At 39.9% G+C, this 20157-nt stretch overlaps 1 protein-coding gene across 2 annotated transcripts in view; it reads left to right on the top strand.

The window, feature by feature from the left end:
• The window catches only part of sacm1lb (SAC1 like phosphatidylinositide phosphatase b), a 32756-nt gene extending 13015 nt beyond the window's left edge, over positions 1-19741 (top strand). For both annotated transcript variants that reach the window (XM_051407298.1, XM_051407299.1), the window contains 6 exons: positions 1009-1078; positions 1199-1271; positions 3856-3949; positions 13995-14087; positions 14175-14232; positions 14815-19741. In XM_051407298.1, the coding sequence (XP_051263258.1) occupies positions 1009-1078; positions 1199-1271; positions 3856-3949; positions 13995-14087; positions 14175-14232; positions 14815-14951 (525 nt within the window). In that variant the 3' untranslated portion in view covers positions 14952-19741. The remainder of the gene's footprint in view (positions 1-1008; positions 1079-1198; positions 1272-3855; positions 3950-13994; positions 14088-14174; positions 14233-14814) is intronic.
• The last annotated feature ends 416 nt before the right edge of the window (positions 19742-20157 follow it).

The raw sequence follows: 20157 nt of genomic DNA, 5'->3' as shown, positions 1-20157 counted from the left end.
TGGCAACACGTTTAATAAAAGGAAGTGTAATTCAAACCACCACCAAATCAAATTATCTGCTTGTCTGAATTGTCTCAGTTTTAGTTTCTCTTGAAATGTCATTGAAAACTATGAGGTTGGTATATATACTGTAAATTCTTGATGAAAATCTGGTGTTCAAGTAATCTAAAGTAATGGTTTGGGGACATGGACAGCATGAACACACAAAGACAGAGTAAAACACACTTAGAAGTGGAGTGGAGTTCAACTATTAAAATGGCTCACATGATAAATTCAGCATAAAGTTCATTTTCACAGGACTTTTTCGATCAGTACAACAGTCTCTGTTCTCTGCTCTCTGGATCTATTAAGCCTTGATTCCACCGGTCAGGCCATTGCAAGATTGTCTTTAGCTTTGCATTTTTGAATAATAAAAACTAAACTGAAATGAGCAAACCAACCCTGGAAACTGACTGAAATGAAACTGAACTGAAAACAAACATTAAAAAGGAAATCAAAATAAAAATGAATAAAAAATACAAAACTACAATAACTCTGCTACAGATGCCACACGTTGTCTTCCACGGAGTCTGTTATGTTGAACCGCCATGTTTCTACAGTAGCCCAGAAAGGATAAATAAAACACTCCCGTTCATTCACGTTTTTCTCGTGTTTCGTGGCCACTGTAGTTTGACCACAACTCCCTTCCTCTCCCAGCATGTTCCTACATACATCCCTACACAGGAAGGGAGTTGCAATCTGAAGCTAAACCACTAGATGCCGCTAAAACCTACACATTGGTCTTTTAAAAAAGAACATGAGAGCAGAAGAGAGCCATTATGATTTGACTGTGTTGCTGCACTGAGGGAGATGATGCTGTGAAAATTATATTGACTGTATAAAAAAGACACGTAAACATTTCAGCATTAACAGCAATTAAAACAGAAGCAGATCAGAAAACAGGCCTTTGACTAATGAGTAAAAATTAATTAATTTTTGGCCTTAACTTAAATGTGTGTCTTCCTGCAGAGAATGGGAGTCCTCCACATGGGCCAGCAGATTGAAGAGCAGGCAGACTTTGAGAAGATGTACAAGAACGGTGGGCTCTTCCTGACACAACAGTGGCCTAATCACCTGGCACATCTACAATTAAAGTCACAGATGTTAATATGATCTTTCTTCTGTTTCTCTTTCTGTTTTGTCTTCTGTCCACATGCAGCCTGGGCAGACAATGCTGATGCCTGTGCCAAGCAGTATGCTGGTACTGGTGCCTTGAAAACCGACTTCACCAGGTCAGTTTCTGCACAGCAATCAGCCAACATCAAGCTAAACACGCACTATCTGCCTGCTAATGACAAAGGAACAGTCTAAGGATGAAGATGTTGGCTAGTCTGTTTATCTGTCCATTTGTCCCTCCCCTTTGGTCCACAGCAATATATCTGAACAAATAATGATGAATCCTGATATTTTTAGGCTATCCTGACCTGTCCTTTAGTTCAGGAGTAACAGGAAAACAGAAAATAAAAAGTAAAATCTGTCCCCAGTATGATAGTCACACACACACATTGCATTAGCAAGCCATCTTTCAGTCACTTGAATACAATTTTCAATTCAAAGAGTAGCAAGCTTTAATGTGAAGTTAGAATACAAGTTAAGCAAGTTTACAGAGAACAGTAGTCAATATTTAGAATACACATCTTTGCTGTGCAAGCTAGATTATAAGCAAACAAGTTCACATGCAAAAAGAAAGCTCCAGAGCCTGGCCCGACACTTGCTACAATCCCAGCTACGGGTAGGACACAATCATATAGGAGGTGGACACAGCTAAATAAGCAACTGCACATAGAGAACAGTGGCTCAGTTAGTCGATTTTAGTGGCAATATGTTTTATAAAAGGAAGTGTAACTCAAACCACTTGTGCAGCTCAGTCCACTTCCCCACTGGATATGAATTAGTCCAACATCATTTGAAATTTACTTGAAACTAAAACTATGAGGTTGGTATGTTTGCTGTAAATTCTTGATGAAAATCTGGTGTTCAAGTAATCTAAAGTAATGGCTTCGGGACATGGACAGCATGAACACACAAAGACAGAGTAAAACACACTTAGAAGTGGAGTGGAGTTCAACTATTAAAATGGCTCACATGATAAATTCAACATAAAGTTCATTTCCACAGGACTTTTTCGATCAGTACAACAGTCTCTGTTCTCTGCTCTCTGGATCTATTAAGCCTTGATTCCACTGGTCAGGCCATTGCAAGATTGTCTTTAGCTTTGCACACTTCCTGCAGTTATTATACACCTAAAAGCCTACCAGGAAAAGGAGGGGTTGTGTCCTTGAAGGGGGGATAGGACACCTGAAGATAGACAGGAAAGGGGGAGAGAGGGGGATGACACGTGGCAATGGGCACAACTCATGGCTGCTGTAAGCCAGGACTCAGCCCTGGACTTGCCCACTCAGCAACTGGAAGACTTTTAGTTTTATCTTTTTAGAAGTGTTAAGTGAAGGAAAATAAGTATTTGTGTTAATGGTCCAGTGTGTAACATTTAGGAGGATCTATTGTCAGAAAAGGAATAGTCATAGGTATATTTTCTTTCAGTACTTTCAATTATGTTTTTGTTACCTAAGAATAAGCTTGAGGAAATGTTGGTACATCACTTTATTTAGACTGGGATGTCTACATGAGATGTGATATCAAAAATTCTGTTCACATGCAAAAAGAAAGCTCGTGGATGTCCGAAGTACCTTTAATAAGTTAGATTGAGATACTTTTGTATGTTACATGTACAGTATGTTATTCCTGCCGCTCGGGGTCTGTCACATCAAAACAAAAAGTTGTTGTTTTCAACACCATCGCCGTCATTGCAATCAGCTTGCAGGAGCCCAACTTTCCGAAGAGGGCGGCTGTGGCTCAGAGGTGGAGCGGGTTTATAATAGTGACCATAACAAAACCTACACACAGTACACATACCCCAACTTTGGGCTACAACTACTAAGTACAGTGTAAAAGGGCGGCTGTGGCTCAGAGGAAGAGTGAGTCGTTCTCTAATTGGAAGGTTGGTTCGGTCCCCGGCTCCTCTCACTACATGTCGAAGTGTCCTTGAGCAAGACAATAAACAACAAATTGCTCCCGATGCTTTGCATCGGTGTATCAGTGTGTATGAATGATTAGTTTCCGTTCTGGTGAGCAGTTGGCACCTTGCATGGCAGCCACTGCCATCAGTGTATGAATGTGTGTAGCATGTAGTGTACAGCACATTGAGTGGTCGAAAGACTAGAAAGGCACTATATAAGGACAGTCCATTTACCATCTCCAAATGGACCCGCTAATTAAAAGCGGTAAAAACACTGAATAAAGAAGTTCCACTTCAAAAATACTTTTCTCACACGCGCCGAGCTGCTGCTAACGTTAGCTCAGCATGTTTCTTAACTTAAGATCGAGACATCACATGACTAAAATCCTTCATCCGTTTCAAATGTCTGAAATGAAACTTAAAAACCACCAAGATCTAAAGTGTGGATGGTAAAGAATTGGCTTCAAACTGGATAAAAACTCAATTTATGATGACAACCACAACGCTGACGCATGCAAAAAGGGGATACGCCATTGACAGCCGACCAGTGAAACGCAGCGTTACCTGCATAAAATGACTTCTCTGAGTTCGAATGTTATTGGAAACATTTGGGATAATGTGAGTAAACAACTACATATAGAACATACCTCTAGTGTTTATAGACATTTTAATGAAGAAATGTTACACATTATAGCTTAAAGTGTGCTAGAGGAACGGGCAGGGGTCACCAGAATGGCTCAGGTTCAGAGGACAGTGGTGATTTTTTTAATATGGTGCTGAACTACATGTTGATCTTTCAGGACAGGGAAGAGGACTCAGTGGGGGCTGCTGATGGACGGCTGGAACTCTATGATCCGATATTACAAAAACAACTTCTCTGATGGTTTCAGACAGGTGGGTCCAAACCTTTATTAATTTGATTACTACAGTATCTGTGTGGATTAGACTGTAATAGTCATAATAATACAATGAGTATATAAAGTATTAGTGACTTCTTCTTGATTACAATTATTGGGCTGCTGCAAATACACTGACTTTACCACCACACAATTGTCCAAGTGGTTACCAAACTATGAATGTCCAGTGGAAAATTCTTTTTTTAATTTTTAATTTAATTTTACTTTTTACATTAACGTTCTTATTGATTCCATTCAGCATTGTCCCATTAGCATTTAACATCTCATACATATGTTTTCCATGTATACAGAGCATACAAATACTTCACACCAGGGATCAAAAATAAAAATAAAAAAGATAAAAAAAAAAAAAAAAAAAAAAAAAAAATTCACAATTAATCACAAAATTCAGTAAGCTAGAAATGAGTACATTTTCCCCTTCAATCTACATTTTCATTCCCCTCTAGTAACGACCTTTCTCACCTGGTGAATGATAATGCCGAACACGATCTTATGAACATTGAACACTTAAAATTTGTAGCAAGAATCAATTCAATTCAATTTTCAATTCAATTTTATTTGTATAGCGCCAATTCATAACAGAAGTTATCTCAGGACACTTTTCAAATAGAGCAGGTCTAGACCGAACTCTTTAACATTAATTACAGAGACCCAACAGTACCACCATGAGCAAGCACTTGGCGACAAGGGCAAGAAAAACTGCCTGTTAAAAGGCAGAAACCTAGGACAGATCCTCCGGCTCTAGGTGGGTGGTCGTCTGTCTCGACCAGTTGGGGTGAGAGAGAGAGAGAGAGAGAGAGAGAGAGAGAGAGCGACAGACAGACAGACAGACAGACAGACGCACAGCAACAACAGTATTGGCAATGGCAGTCAAGCAGGACCATGGCAGGAGGCTCCACCAGGATCCACGAGAACCTGCGAGACGAGAAAGCACAAGAACTCCGGGGAAGAAGTGGAGTTAGTAACATGCATTAAAGGGACATGAATGAGTGCAGAAAGAGAGAGGAAGAGAGTAGCTCAGTGCACCATGGGAAATCCCCCGATAGTCTAGGCCTATAGCAGCATAACTAAGGGATGGTTCAGGACTCACCTGATCCAGCCCTAACTATAAGCTTTATCAAAGAGGAATGTCTTAAGCCTACTCTTGAATGTGGTGAGGGTGTCTGCCTCCCGAACCACAACTGGAAGCTGGTTCCACAGGAGAGGAGCTTGGTAACTGAAGGCTCTGGCTCCTGTTCTACTTTTAGAGACTATAGGAACCACAAGTAGCCCAGCATTCAGAGAACGTAGTGTTCTAGTGGGGTAATAGGGTACTATGAGCTCTTTAAGATATGAAGGGGCCTGACCATGAAGAGCTTTATAGGTGAGGAGGAGTATTTTAAATTCAATTCTACATTTTATAGGGAGCCAATGCAGAGTAGCTAGTACAGGAGAGATGTGATCTCTTTTTCTAGTTCCTGTCAGTACTCGTGCTGCAGCGTTCTGAATTAATTGGAGCGTTTTAATGGACTTATTGGGGCAACCTGATAATAAAGAGTTGCAGTAATCCAGCCTTGAAGTAACAAATGCATGGATTAGTTTTTCTGCATCTGTCTGTGATAGTATGTGTCTAATTTTTCTAATATTACGTAAATGAAAGAAGGCAGTCCTAGAGGTCTGCTTTATGTGGGAGTTAAATGACAAATCCTGATCAAAGATAACTCCAAGATTCCTGACAGTGGTGCTAGAGGCCAAGTTAATGCCATCTAGAGTGACTATATCTTTAGACAATGAGTCTCTAAGGTTTTTGGGGCCAAGAACAAGAATTTCGGTTTTTTCTGAGTTTAACATCAGAAAATTGCAGGTCATCCAGGATTTTATGTCCTTAAGACATGTTTGTAATTTAGATAATTGATTAATTTCATTGGGTTTGATTGATAGATATAACTGCGTATCATCTGCATAACAGTGAAAGTTAATGGAGTGATTCCTAATAATGTTGCCTAAAGGGAGCATATATAAAGTAAATAGTATTGGTCCAAGTACAGAACCTTGTGGAACTCCATGACTAACTTTAGTATTTATGGAGGATTCATCGTTAACATGTACAAACTGAGAACGATCTGATAAGTATGACTTAAACCAGGTTAGGGCAGTTCCTTTAATGCCAATTTGATGCTCAAGTCTCTGTAAAAGAATATCATGGTCAATGGTGTCAAATGCAGCACTAAGATCTAATAATACAAGTACAGAGACAAGTCCATTGTCAGAAGCAATCAGAAGGTCATTATTAACTTTAACCAGAGCTGTCTCTGTGCTATGATGAACTCTAAATCCTGACTGAAAATCCTCAAATAAACTATTGTTATGTAGAAAGTCACACAACTCTTTGGCGACTACTTTCTCCAGAATCTTAGAGAGGAACGGGAGGTTAGAAATCGGTCTATAGTTGGCTAAAACCCCTGGGTCAAGAGTAGACTTTTTAAGAAGGGGTTTAATTACAGCTACTTTAAAGGACTGTGGTACATATCCTGATAATAAAGAAAGATTAATCATATCCAGTAAAGAAGTGCCAATTAAGGGAACAACTTCTTTAAGCAGCCTAGTTGGGATCGGGTCTAATAGACAGGTTGATGGCTTCGATGAAGAAATGATTGAAGTTAACTGATGAAGATCGATAGCAGAAAAACAGTCTAAATATACATCTAAGTTTACATTGACAGAAGTCCCTGAACTTGGAGAGCCACTGATAACTGTTGATGGCAGTTGGTGATTAATTTTTTCTCTAATAGTAATAATTTTATTATAGAAGAAGCTCATGAAGTCATTGCTACTTAAGTTTATGGGGATATGTGGCTCGATAGAGCTGTGACTCTCTGTCAGCCTGGCTACAGTGCTGAAGAGGAACCTAGGGTTGTTCTTATTTTCTTCTATTAGTGCTGAGTAATAGGCTCCTCTGGCATTACGGAGGGCCTTTCTATAAATCTTAAGATCATCTTGCCAATTTGAGCGATATTCTGATAATTTGGAAGAGCGCCATTTCCTTTCAGATTTCCTAGCTATTTGCTTTAACTGGCGGGTTTGGTGGTTATACCAAGGTGCTAGTCTCCTATGTTTTAATAATTTCCTTTTTATAGGAGCGATAGAGTCTAATGTTGATCGTAGTGAGCCTGTAGCACTATCGACAAGATTATCAATTTCAGAGGGACTAAAGTTGTTATAGGACTCTGTTAAATTCAGACATGGCATTGAATTAAACACTGAAGGAATCTCCTCCTTAAATTTAGCTACAGCACTGTCAGATAGACATCTGCTGTAGGAAGTTTTGCCTAATGGCTTATAATCTAATAGTATGAATTCAAAAGTTATTAAATAATGGTCAGATAGGAAAGGATTATGTGGGAAGACTATTAAATGTTCAATATCAATGCCATATGATAAAACAAGGTCAAGAGTGTGATTAAAACAATGAGTTGGTTTATTTACACTCTGACAGAAGCCAATTGAGTCTATTAATGATATAAATGCATTACTAAGGCTGTCATTGTCAACATCCACATGAATATTAAAATCACCTACAATAATTACTTTATCTGATTTAAGGACTAAGCTTGATAGAAACTCTGAAAATTCAGATATAAAATCAGAGTACGGTCCAGGAGCGCGGTACACTATAACAAATAGAACTGGCTGCAGTGTTTTCCAGTTTGGGTGAGAAAGACTTAGAACAAGGCTTTCAAATGAATTATAATTTAGTTTAGGTTTAGGGTCCATTAAAACGCTCGAATCATATATGGCTGCTACTCCACCTCCTCGGCCTGTGCCTCGAGGAATGTGAGTATTAATATGACTGGGGGGGGTGGATTCATTTAGGCTAACATACTCCTTGTGGGACAACCAGGTCTCAGTAAGACAAAGTAAATCAATATCATAATCTGATATTAATTCATTCACTAGAACAGCTTTAGAGGACAGAGACCTGATATTTAACAGCCCACATTTCATTCTCTTATTTTGTGCTACTGAGGAGTTGGTTTTAATTTTTATTAGATTTTTATGTTGAACTCCTCTTGTTTTTATTTCTTTAAATAGTTTAGGTGGTCGGGGGACAGACACAGTCTCTATGGGGGTTTGGGTGGGTGACTGTTCTAAAGAAAGCGCAGAGGAGTGTGTAAGACAGCAGCTCTGCTTCCTGGTCCTAACTCTGGACTGTCAGGTTTTAGAGATAAACTTCGCCATATTCCTAGATAAGAGAGCCGCTCCATCCAAAGTGGGATGGATGCCGTCTCTCCTAATCAGACCAGGTTTTCCCCAAAAAGGCTTCCAGTTATCAATGAAGCCCACATCGTTTGCTGGACACCACCTCGACAGCCAGCGGTGGAATGACGACATGCGGCTATACATGTCATCACTGGTCACATTGGGGAGGGGTCCAGAGAAAACTACGGTGTCCGACATTGTCTTAGCATAGTTACACACCGACTCCACATTAATCTTAGTGACCTCCGATTGGCGTAAACGGGTGTCGTTACCGCCGACGTGGATAACAATCTTACTGTATTTACGTTTATCTTTAGCCAGCAGTTTTAAATTTGATTCAATGTCGCCCGCTCTGGCCCCAGGGATACATTTAACTATGGCCGCTGGCTTCGCTAACTTCACGTTTCTGACTATGGAGCTGCCAATAACCAGAGTTGGTTCCTCAGCGGGTGTATCGCTGAGTGGGGAAAATGTATTAGAAACGTGAAGCGGTTGGTGGTGAACTGTGGGCTTCGCCGTTCTAGTCTTCCTTCGCTCAGTCACCCAGCCTCCCTGTCTTCCCGGCTGCTCGGGAACTACCGGGGGATCTACAGAGCTAACAGAAGCTACCTTTGGTCGGACCGCACCGGCTGCTGGGGGCTGGCTAACTATAGCGGCTAAAGATATCTCCGTGGTGCGGTGCCGTTCCTCTAACTCACTAAGCCTCGCCTCCAGCGCAGTAAATAAACTACATTTAATACAGGTACCATTATCTTTAAAGGAGGCAGAGGAATAACTGAACATCTGACACACTGAGCAGGACAGAGGAGAGGGAGAGGGAGAAGCCATAGCTAACTGCTAATGCTAATGAAACTAGAGTGTATGAAAAACTTTGAAAGTAGTGAAAAGTCCCTAAAAGAGGGAGAAACTCCAAGTGTTTAAGTAGAACTAGTCTACGTTTAAATGTTAAGCGGGTAAATAACCGCTGTAACGAGTAAAACTAATTTATATTTAGCGTTCACTGACAGAGCTACAGCACCAAACAGTGTACACAGAGCAGGAAGTGAACCGGAAGTGAGTCAGTACGCTTACCGTAGCACGAATGGGACCGGTTAGAATGGGACCCTCATGGGACCCCCATCAAGGGGATGCATAATGGTGCTATCCATTTGTCTCGTGAACTCGGAACCCGAGTTGGAAAATGTAAATCTCGCAGCTATCTCGCGACATTTCACCGAGACACACCCCCTTTTGGTCGAAATTTCAGCCGTCCAGCTCGGGGTACCTCACAGTACACCGAGCTCAACGGGGGGGCACGTACCACCCGCAAAAACAAAGATCGCAGAGCCCATATTAATATGTGTTTTCTTTGTATTTGTACGACGTTGGTCGTTTTAATGTCGATTTTAAATGCTCCTACACACTTGTTTACATTGCTGCTTTAGTCTGGTCACCAATTTATGCATTGCACAGTGTTGTTGTGCTTGCAATACAATGTAAAGTTTTGTTTTCGAGCTGGTTTGCTAAATAGGCTAATGTAGCTAACAATAACACTAGCCTGCTACTGCCCCTGGTGGCTCGAGACAAACGCCACAGCACTTGTTGAAATTGAAATAGGCGAAAATGGCAAAATATTATTAAAATGTAAGACTTGCAATAACGGAATTACTTGAAATGTTAGTGTTTCTGTAGAAAAACATATTATCTCACATTGAGCTTGTTTAGAAGAGCCACAAACAATAACAAGACAGCTGCTGCACTTCTTTCCGACTCGTAATGTCCAAAGACAAACTGGAACGCTATAAGTGGTACAAGCCAGGCAATGATGTCACGTTCTCGCAGCAGAACAACTCGGGCTCCGAGTTCACGAGACAAATGGATAGCACCATAAGATACATTGTTTTTACTAAATAAAGTCTGTTCTCACTGGTGTTACAAAATCAACCCAGTTATTGCAGAATTTCTTAAATTTATCTGATTCTAGTCTAACTGAGAAAGTCAACTTTTCCATCATGTAAATGTTATGCATTACTTCAACCCAGTCTTCCATTTTAGGTACCTCTGTCTTCAGCCACTTCCTGGTGATGGCTTTTTTGCCTGCCACTAACATTATAGTGAATAAATATTTGTGGTCTGAATTTGTTTTTCTCTGGTTCCCTTTTCCCAAGTATTCAACAAAAAATTAAAATAGAAGTTGATCTCTTTCCATTCCTCCTTTGACAACATCCTTCCCACCTCCTTCTCCCACTTTTCTTTTATATATAATGTATGATGACCTTTTAAATTTTCCACTTCTTTATATCATTTTTATATTAATTTCTTGCCCAAATCTGATTCATATGCTAAAATAAATAATTTAATAATTCCCGACTCTACCTCATCTAAACTGGACTTTTTTTTATAGTTTGTTCCATATAATCCCTCATCTGTAAATATCTGTTTAAATCCTGATTTTTAAACTAAATTGATTCTTTAGATCTTAAAAACTTAACTTAATTTTTTTCTTCCTCAAAAGCTCCCAGAATATTGTTGATCCCTGGCCCCATCTACTAAAGCTCCCATCTATTGTATTAGGTGTAAAATCTGAATCATGTGCTATCCACCACAGTAACCTACTCTGCTCTGTAAGGGTATTCCTTGACATCCCCCTTATATGTCTATACCTTTAATATATTTGTTTATCTATTGGCTCAGGGGTTCCAAATAGATAGCAAAGAGGAAAGGCTTATTGAGCAGCCTTGGCGACATCCACGTTCTAGTATGAAAGAGTTTGAGAGATTTCAATTGATCTTGATCTTAGCTGTTATAGAGAGATTGAATAGTTTTGACAGAGTCAAATGCCTTTTTTCTGCATCCAGTCCCAGTATTATTGCTTCTAATCTTCTTTTGATTATGTTTTGCATTATTGTATTGTAACTATGGTAAAGTGGTAAAGCTATGGTATGGTGGTAATTTGAAAAGCAGAAATTACAACATTGATCAGGTGTTGTAGAGTCTGACAGCGGCAGGGATGAAATTCCTGCGGAACCTCTCCTTACACCGAGGGTGTAACAGTCTGCTGCTGAAGGAGCTACTCAGGGACCCCACAGTGTCATGTAGGGGGTGAGAGGTGTTGTCCATGATGGATGTCAGCTTCACTAACATCCTCCTTTCACCCACCTCCTCTATGGAGTCCAGAGGACAGTCCAGGACTGAGCTCGCTCTCCTGATCAGTTTATTGAGTCTCTTCCTGTCCCTGTCTGTACTGCCCCCTCTCCGGCAGACCACAGCATAGAAGATGGCTGAAGCCACCACAGAGTCATAAAAAGTCTTGAGGAGAGCCCTGCCTACTCCGAAGGACCTCAGTCTCCTCAACAGGTGGAGGCGAATCTGGCCCTTCTTGTAGAGAGAATGGTTGTTGTCAGTCCAGTCCAGTTTGTTATTGAGTCCCATCCCTGGATGTTCACCGGGGTGAAGTGGGATGTTTTCCTCCTGAAGTTAACAATCATCTCTTTCGTCTTGCTAGTGTTTAGCTGAAGCTGGTTGAGCTCACACCAGCTGACAAAGTCCCTGATAACAGTCCTGTATTCCAGTTTGTTCCCCTCAGAACAACAATGGCTGTGTCATCTGAGAACTTCTGGATGTGGCAGTGTGTGGAGTTGTGGGTAAAGTCTGAGGTGTAAAGAATTAGTTATGGAATTCCTGATTTTATAAATATTATTAATTGTCATTTACTGTTTTAACCTATAGGCCAGCAGCTTTGTAGATTTACTTCCTGCTTCGTAATACCTCTGTTTCAAGTACATCAGCTATTTTTGAATCTCCTGTGCTAGGATGTCATTTATTTCTGTTTTAACCCTTTTGATTTCTTGGTTAAATTTCTCATCCACTTTACTTTTGTGTTGTTTTTCTAGTTTCTTAAGATCTGATTATAGTTTATTGAGTTTTTCCTATTTTTGCCTTTTCAAATATGCTGATTTAGTTTCCCTAATTACAGCTTTACCCGCATCCCACAGCACAGATGGAGACACCTTACCATTATCATTCTCCCTTACATATGTCTGAATTTCTTTAACAAATTCCTCCTTCGCTTGTCCTTTTAGAACATTTATGTTCAGCCTCCAAAGTGTTGCTTTTGTTTCTCTTGACATAGCTAAAGTCACTGGACTATGGTCTGATAGGTCTCTTATCCCAATTTCACATTTTTGAATCTTGTTATTGTCCTTATTGTACATTAAGAAATAATCTATCCTTGAATATATTGAATGAGGTGATGAGAAAAAAGTGTAGTCTCTTCCTTTAGGATTTAGTTCTCTCCATACATCGATTACTCCCAACTCTGCCAATAACTCTCTGAACTTTCTGCTAATTGTGGATTTCTGTATCCCACTGGCCGAACAGTCGAGTTTTGGGTTTATTCTGAGATTTAGGTCTCCTCCCCAAATCAAAATACCTTTCCCCCTCTGATGTCCTCAAATCAAACATTTGCCTGTGAAATATCCAGTCTGACCCTGGGAGTGCATATACATGGAGAATAGTGACCAATTCTCCCTCTAACCTCCCCTTAATTAATATAAACCTTCCCTGTTTGTCTGATTTCCCTGATATTACAATGGCCACTCCTCTCCTATGACCTGTTCTATAAGATGAGGAAAATACTTGATTAAAATCTATTTCTTTTCAGCTTTTCATGCCTCTTCTCTGACAGGTTGGTCTCCTGCAGCAGAGCCACCCCCACCCCCTCTTTCTTCATTTTACCTAGTATCTTCGACCTTTTAATTGGGTTGAGTATCCCATTTACATTATATGATGCTATCTTTAATATTTTTTTCTGGGTTGCCATATTCGCTGATTTTCCGTCTCTTCCATCCTATGCTTACCCCTTATGCTACAAAATTGGCAAACTGCCCTAAACATTAAAGATCCAAAAACAAAACCAATCACTGATGAACTAGTGATTAACCTGAAATCTTCCTTGCGTGGGGCCTGCGTTTTAATTACACTCTGAGGGATGTCCCCTTCCTCCTAGGGGAAGTGGGCCCTCTATGCTGTAGTCAGCTTTGTCCATGTGACCAACAGCTCAAAGAAAAACAAACAGAAAAAACAAAAGGAAATAAACTAAAACTACAGAAAAACAAAAGCCTCCCTGACTTTTTAATAAAATATGTAGAGGAAAATCGCCCTTTTAAAATTAGCATAGTTAAGTAACCCAATACAACGTAAATGAATAGGTGCCGATTTCTCACCTTAATCTTGCAGAACATAATCGAAGTACACAGAAACTATTCAAACCTTGTCCTTGATCCTCTCTAGTCCGCTCTCCGTAGGTTTCACCACATCACCTGAAACCCTCTCCTCACCATGTCCTTAATCGCCTCTTCAGCCTTGTTGTAAACGCAGATTTCTCCCTTGTGAACACCCGTTGTTTCACCGGGAACGATGTTTGGAAGTGTATTTTCTTCTCCCTCAAAACTTACTTTGCCTCTGCATACTCCTTCCACTTTCTCAATACCTCCGGAGCGTAGTCATGATCCAGAAACACCTTCTTCCCAGAGGAACCAGATTTTTTTTTCACAGATTATCTATATATAACCAGAATATAATAAAGTTATATAACAAAAAGTTATTTTCATAAAAACTTACCTGCAGCTTTAATAAAATAATTACTTGTGAAAATAACCAAAACTAAACCTGAACAAAACAGCCTGAACCCGATGGACAGTTTGTGGGAACCCGTCATGTAGCACAACTTGAGTTGCACTCAAGGGCAGACAATAGGGAACAACAGGAACTGTTGAAACAGTAGTTTGATTGTTTTAATTCAGGACTCCATCGATCTGTTCCTGGGGAACTACGCTGTAGATGAAGCTGATTGGACCACCCCTTTGCGTGACCCCAAAGACTGGAAGTTCCTGACGGTAAGAAGGGTTCAGCAAGACAGACTAACAGATGTTTCTTTTCACAAAGTCTATATTTTGATATATATATTTGGTCTTCTTTTTTAGTTGCCTATCATCATGGTGGTAGCATTCTCCATGTGCATCATTTGCCTGCTAATGGCTGGTAAGACAAACTGCAATAAACTCCATTTAAAAGGAATTTTCATACCCACAAACGTAGAGTTAGAGCCCAGATTTTTGAGCCTAGGATTTTTGAGGCTGATACTGATTTTAGAGGGGAAACGGTTACAGATATGGCTGCCAAATAAAGTTAAATACTCTTCAATATGTTAAATAATTTAACTAGTTTAAGTTGACATTGCTGTTATTGTTCTGTGCTGCTTGCCACAGTATTGTAAATCACAGCGCACTCTGCTGGATAAACACCAATATATTACCACAAGCTTTTTTTCTGCATTATATACCGGAAAAACTGTTTTCATATCAGAGCATATTGGTTCAAATCTACTCTGGTACGGATACAGTACTAATGCGTCTATGATATTATTTATTGGCCAGTATTATCTGCTCATCAAAATATTGGTTCAGCTCTGGGTTATTTATCTTAAAATGAATTCCTATAGGGCTCAAAAATGTATGCACTAATTACTATTTTTGGAACGCTCCCCCAATATTTTGGCAGTGGATGCAAAATTTGTTTTAAATTTCCTCTACTGACTCAGTATGACCAGCTGTCCCCTTTCAGGTGACACATGGACTGAAACTCTGGCTTATGTTCTGTTCTGGGGAACAGCCAGTGTGGTGACGGGTGGCCTCATCCTCTTTAATGGACTGGACTTCGTAGATGCTCCCAAGCTGGTCCAGAAGGAGAAGCTGGACTGAATGTGTGTGTGTGGAAAGCAGCTAGGCCCTGGCGAGCTCACCGCCTCCTCCTCTAGCTCTTCATCACTTTACCCCCAGCATCAGCAGGCCTGGAGCCTGTACTGACAGAGGATGGAGTGGAGGAGGGTTGTGGACCCCAAGGCCGGCCTCGTGTACTACAACGGTGGAAAGACAGAGACTGGGAGTGCATGGGCCTGCTGCTGTCCACACTGCAGCGACTGTCATGTGGACAGGACTTGTCTGTCCACAGGTTTTAGTGGACACTGAACCTCTAGGATTTGTTTTTAATGGATGTCGTTGTTCCTGATTTATGGGACTGCTGTGGGACCTACGTGAAATTTCAGTTTGTCCCACTGCATTCCCTTAATGGAAGCATAGGGATCATAGGGAACAACTATTAATGAATTACTGTATAATGTTTTGCCTATTGTCTTTTAATTTTTGCCAATATGTGTCTACCTATGTACAGATGTTCTGTCCTGAAACGCTGCCTGTTTTAAAAACCTGCATTTTAAAGACCAGTATCGGGTCCACAAGACAGTCTTGTTCCAAAGACTCCATCCTTCTTTTGCCACAATTTAATTTACACTGTATCCTAATCCTGTATCCTGGTGCTATCCATTTGTCTCGTAAATCCCCTGCCCGAGTTGCTCTGACGCGAGAACGTGACTTAATTGCCTGGCTTGTACCACTTATAGCGTTCCATTTGTCTTTGGGCATTACGAGTCGGAAAGAACATGGACGCCACCAGTGCAGCAGCTGTCTTATTATTGCTTGTGACTCTTCTAAACAAGCTCAATGTGAAATAATAATAATGTTTTTCTACAGAAACACTAACATTTCAAGTAATTCCGTTATTGCAAGTCTTACATTTCAATAATATTTTGCCATTTTTGCCTATTTCAATTTCAACAAGTGCTGTGGCGTTTGTCTCGAGCCACCAGGGGCAGTAGCAGGCTAGTGTTATTGTTAGCTATATTAGCCTATTTAGCAAACCAGCTCGAAAACAAAACTTTACATTGTATTGCACGCACAGCAACACCGTGCAATGCTTAAATTGGTCTAAAGAACTAAAGCAGCAATGTAAACAAGTGTGTAGGAGCATTTAAAAACAACCCGCAAAACAAAGATGGCAGCGCCCATATTGAGATGTTTTCTTTGTATTTGTACTACGTTGGTCGTTTTAATGTCGATTTTAAATGCTCCTACACACTTGTTTACATTGCTGCTTTAGTCCGGTCACCAATTTATGCATTGCACAGTGTTGCTGTGCGTGCAATACAATGTAAAGTTTTGTTTTCGAGCTGGTTTGCTAAATAGGCTAATGTAGCTAACAATAACACTAGCCTGCTACTGCCCCCGGTGGCTCGAGACAAACGCCACAGCACTTGTTGAAATTGAAATAGGCAAAAATGGCAAAATATTATTGAAATTATTGGAATTACTTGAAATGTTAGTGTTTCTGTAGAAAAACATATTATTATCTCACATTGAGCTTGTTTAGAAGAGCCACAAACTATAACAACACAGCTGCTGCACTTCTTTCCGACTCGTAATGCCCAAAGACAACCTGGAACGCTATAAGTGGTACAAGCCAGGCAATGACATCACATTCTCGCGGCAGAACAACTCGGGCTCCGAGTTCACGAGACAAATGGATTGCACGTTTACCTCGGTGTACTGTGAGGTACCCCGAGCTGGACAGCTGAAATTCCGACCAAAAGGGGGTGTGTCTCGGTGAAATGTCGCGAGCTGCGAGATTTACACTTTCCAACTCGGGCTGGGGGTTTACGAGACAAATGGATACCACCATCTATTGGCAACTTGAACGGTGCAGTTTTTTATCATATAGCTGAGAAATCTTTCAGGTATGTATTTAATGTGTTTGTGATTATGGCCATCAGTCACTGGTAGATATCAATATACAGCAAAAATCATCATATGGAGTTGATCAATGAAAAAGACGCTGCAGAATGTAAATAATAGTGCATAGGGAAGGCAGAAACTCCATGGTTTGTTCTTGTTAGTACCCTGTTCAGCACTACATGTAGGCTGTATGAATTGAAATTGAAAGATCTGGATATATTCCCTCATGACCTGGTAACATTTCTTCCAGTCAATCATCATGTGTTGAATTGTATCATTAAAACTGACTGTAAATGTAGGGCTCATGGAACTTGCCACTTTGAGTTAGCATCTATCAAGATCACTAGTTAACACTACTGAGAGATGCAGACTGCACTACAAAATTGACTAACTCACTTAATTCTGAACCCATTTTCATGGGATTTGGTATGTTAAAATATAAATTTATGTTCATACAGTATTTTTATAAAGCCACCTGGTTGCTTGTCTGCCGTATAGCAGTTGCATACAGCAGTGGCCAATGAGGTATCTATGTTTCTATACATCTATGTAAAACAGTAAGTTATTACAACAGTAGGAACTGGTTGGTCGCAGTTTGTTTCATTCAGAGCATTAGTGGCAGACTAGCCAGTCCTTCCAGAAAAAAGTTTTTTTGTGATTGTTGCGGGCAAAAATCCTTGATTATGCGGCACGTTTTCTTAAAAAATGCGTTGGAATATGCGGGATATTTATGTAATTTTATGCGATGAAATTGCGGGAACTTGCAAAAATTGCGGTTTGATGAAAAAGAGGGAAAAAAAGTGATTCCCCCAACATCGTGTTCTCACTAGGCTACTACCTTAATGTAAAGAGTCATTTCTTATTACTTCCTATGATAAGCAAGCATCACAGAAAGTGCTGGGAATATTTAAGTTCTCATCTTGTTTTATTTCAGACCTTAATAAACACATGGCTCAAACTTACAAAACATTGATGAGTCAAACAAGTTCTGTAGCTTTACAAAAGGAATATGCTACAACTTCTGTGAAAATGAATCCAATCCAACTTTATTTGTTAAGCACTTTAAAAACAACCAAAGTTGACCAAAGTGCTGTACAGGAGAATAAATAGGACATCATAAATGTAAACAGTGATGATGATGATGAAGACCACTGTGAGGAATATAGACAGTGATGGCGACAACACTGGAAAGTTCCCGTGTCAGATAACACGATGTCCGGGCTGCAGACGCTCTTTCACACAGACGTGCCCGGCGTTACACCAACTGTTGTTTATGAGCACGGACAGTCCCCCTTAATAAAATATAAAAAAATAAAATGTGTGCTTCCTGTTTTACAGAGGTAGCTATACAAAACAGACATCACTTACTGTAACATAAATTTACATACTACTAATATACTTACAACTGTACGGTTTTCATTGCGGGGTTTGCAGCTTTTCGATGATGGTCGCGTCGCGTAATTACGTCACTTCATAACGTTCCCATGGCAACAGGGGAAATGGCTGCTCGAGTGAAGTAAACGCAACATTTTTCAACTTTCTGCTAAGATATATGTGACTTTTTTGCAACCAAAATGCGGGGATTATGAAATCATGCAAGCTCCGCATATTTTGCGCGGAAATCGGCAATATATGCGGCGAAAGTGCGGCGTATTTGAAAAAAATGCGGCCCCCGCATAAATATGCGGACTTTGGTTGATTATGCATTGAATTATGCGATCGCATAATCGCGTTCTTCTGGAGGGACTAACTAGCAGCCGGCTCTACATAAACTGAGTTCACACCTTCATAATTATATTGTTGGTTATCACATTATCATTATTTTGGGCGGGTTATTTATTATTTTTGTTATGCCGCGGCTCAAATTGCTGAGAGCTGGAATGTGCTAGAAACATGAAATTTGGCACAATAACTGGAAATGATGTGCAAATGCTTCCCAAGAAACATGAGCCAAGATGGTGGCACTGTAATTAAGCCCTACGTCACACTGTAAGTCCAATTGACTTGAAATTGGACACACAAGTCCAGCTTAATGAGCTCTACAAGGAACCCTCCTGGACCATTATGTGTTCGTAGATTTTTCTACTTTTTTTGATTTTGACTCCAACACCATATTGGGTATTTGCGGCATGGTCGGACTGAGATACACATTTCTATTCTAAATTAACAGATCAAAATACATGGCCGCCTTATCAAAAAAAATTGCGAAGGGCGGGGCTTATCAGGAAGTTAGCCACAACTGATTTACCAGTTTTTGGTAGGTAGGGTTAGGGTTAGCTTTAGTAAATCTACCCAAGCATTTTAAGCCAGACGACTGGGGGGGGCACAAATGCCACAAACGCTTACCGGAAAAAATTGTGAATAGAATTTCTGTGTGCATGGTCTGGGGGCAACTAAAGTCTGAAGCACTGTATTGATTAGTGGAAGTGGCAGTGGCTAATCACATAAGTGCTCATAACTCAAGATGCCTTTGAGTAATACTGATTTAAGTCACTGGAGACACTTTGACATTCTTCATTTATAAATGTTAACAGTACTGTTTAATGTTCTGTTCACTGCTATTTTTTTCCCCTCTAGAACACCTAGAAGTTAAGAATGTTCAATATGATAACTTTTGTCTCTGTAAAGGTAGATTTCTGCTTCTTTATCAACTCTTATGAACAGATTTGTTATTAAGTGGCATGTACAAGTGATTTAAGAGAATTAGTGGCATTCATCAATCTTGTTGTATTTTGAATTTTCTCTAAGGTACGAATGAAATTCATGAATGTTCCCGTCCTGTCGTAGGAGTCATGAACAGATGTCTATCTTTCTCCACAGGGGAAAACGCTTGTTTAACTTACGAATCATAATGCCTTACTCTGAATGAATGAATTTAGTGTTGAAATGATACTGAAACCAACTAAAATAAAATGTATAACTAAGATAGACTTACTGAAAATTATTTTTTCTGTTCACCAGATCATCATCATGGCTTGCCAATTTACTGAGATTTTGTTTTTTTTACCTGACAATACATTCTCTGGTCCAGTATCACCCTCTATTGCATTCAACACTTACCTAATATTCTCTCGTCCAGAATCTCAGGGACTGTCATGTCCCCTTGACCACCTCTAAAATTAGTTATGGACTCTTTACTTAAGAATGATGTTTTGTAGTATCTGCTAAACTTGTTATCTTTTTGTTTGCAGATTTTTAAGGGCTAGAAGCTTTGCAGTGTGAAGTGTGATGTAAAAACTTGAATCCACCAGTGCACATACACTGAGAATATATATCAAATAGTAAGAGAAATCTTGTGTCCACTAGGGAAACTATAGAAATGAACAACATTTACATACTC

The sequence above is a fragment of the Dicentrarchus labrax genome, unplaced genomic scaffold, assembly GCF_905237075.1.
Source record: "Dicentrarchus labrax unplaced genomic scaffold, dlabrax2021, whole genome shotgun sequence".
Taxonomy (NCBI): Eukaryota; Metazoa; Chordata; class Actinopteri; family Moronidae; genus Dicentrarchus; species Dicentrarchus labrax.
The sequence above is the reverse complement of the archived record's forward strand: the minus strand, read 5'-3'. Positions and strand labels throughout refer to the sequence as shown.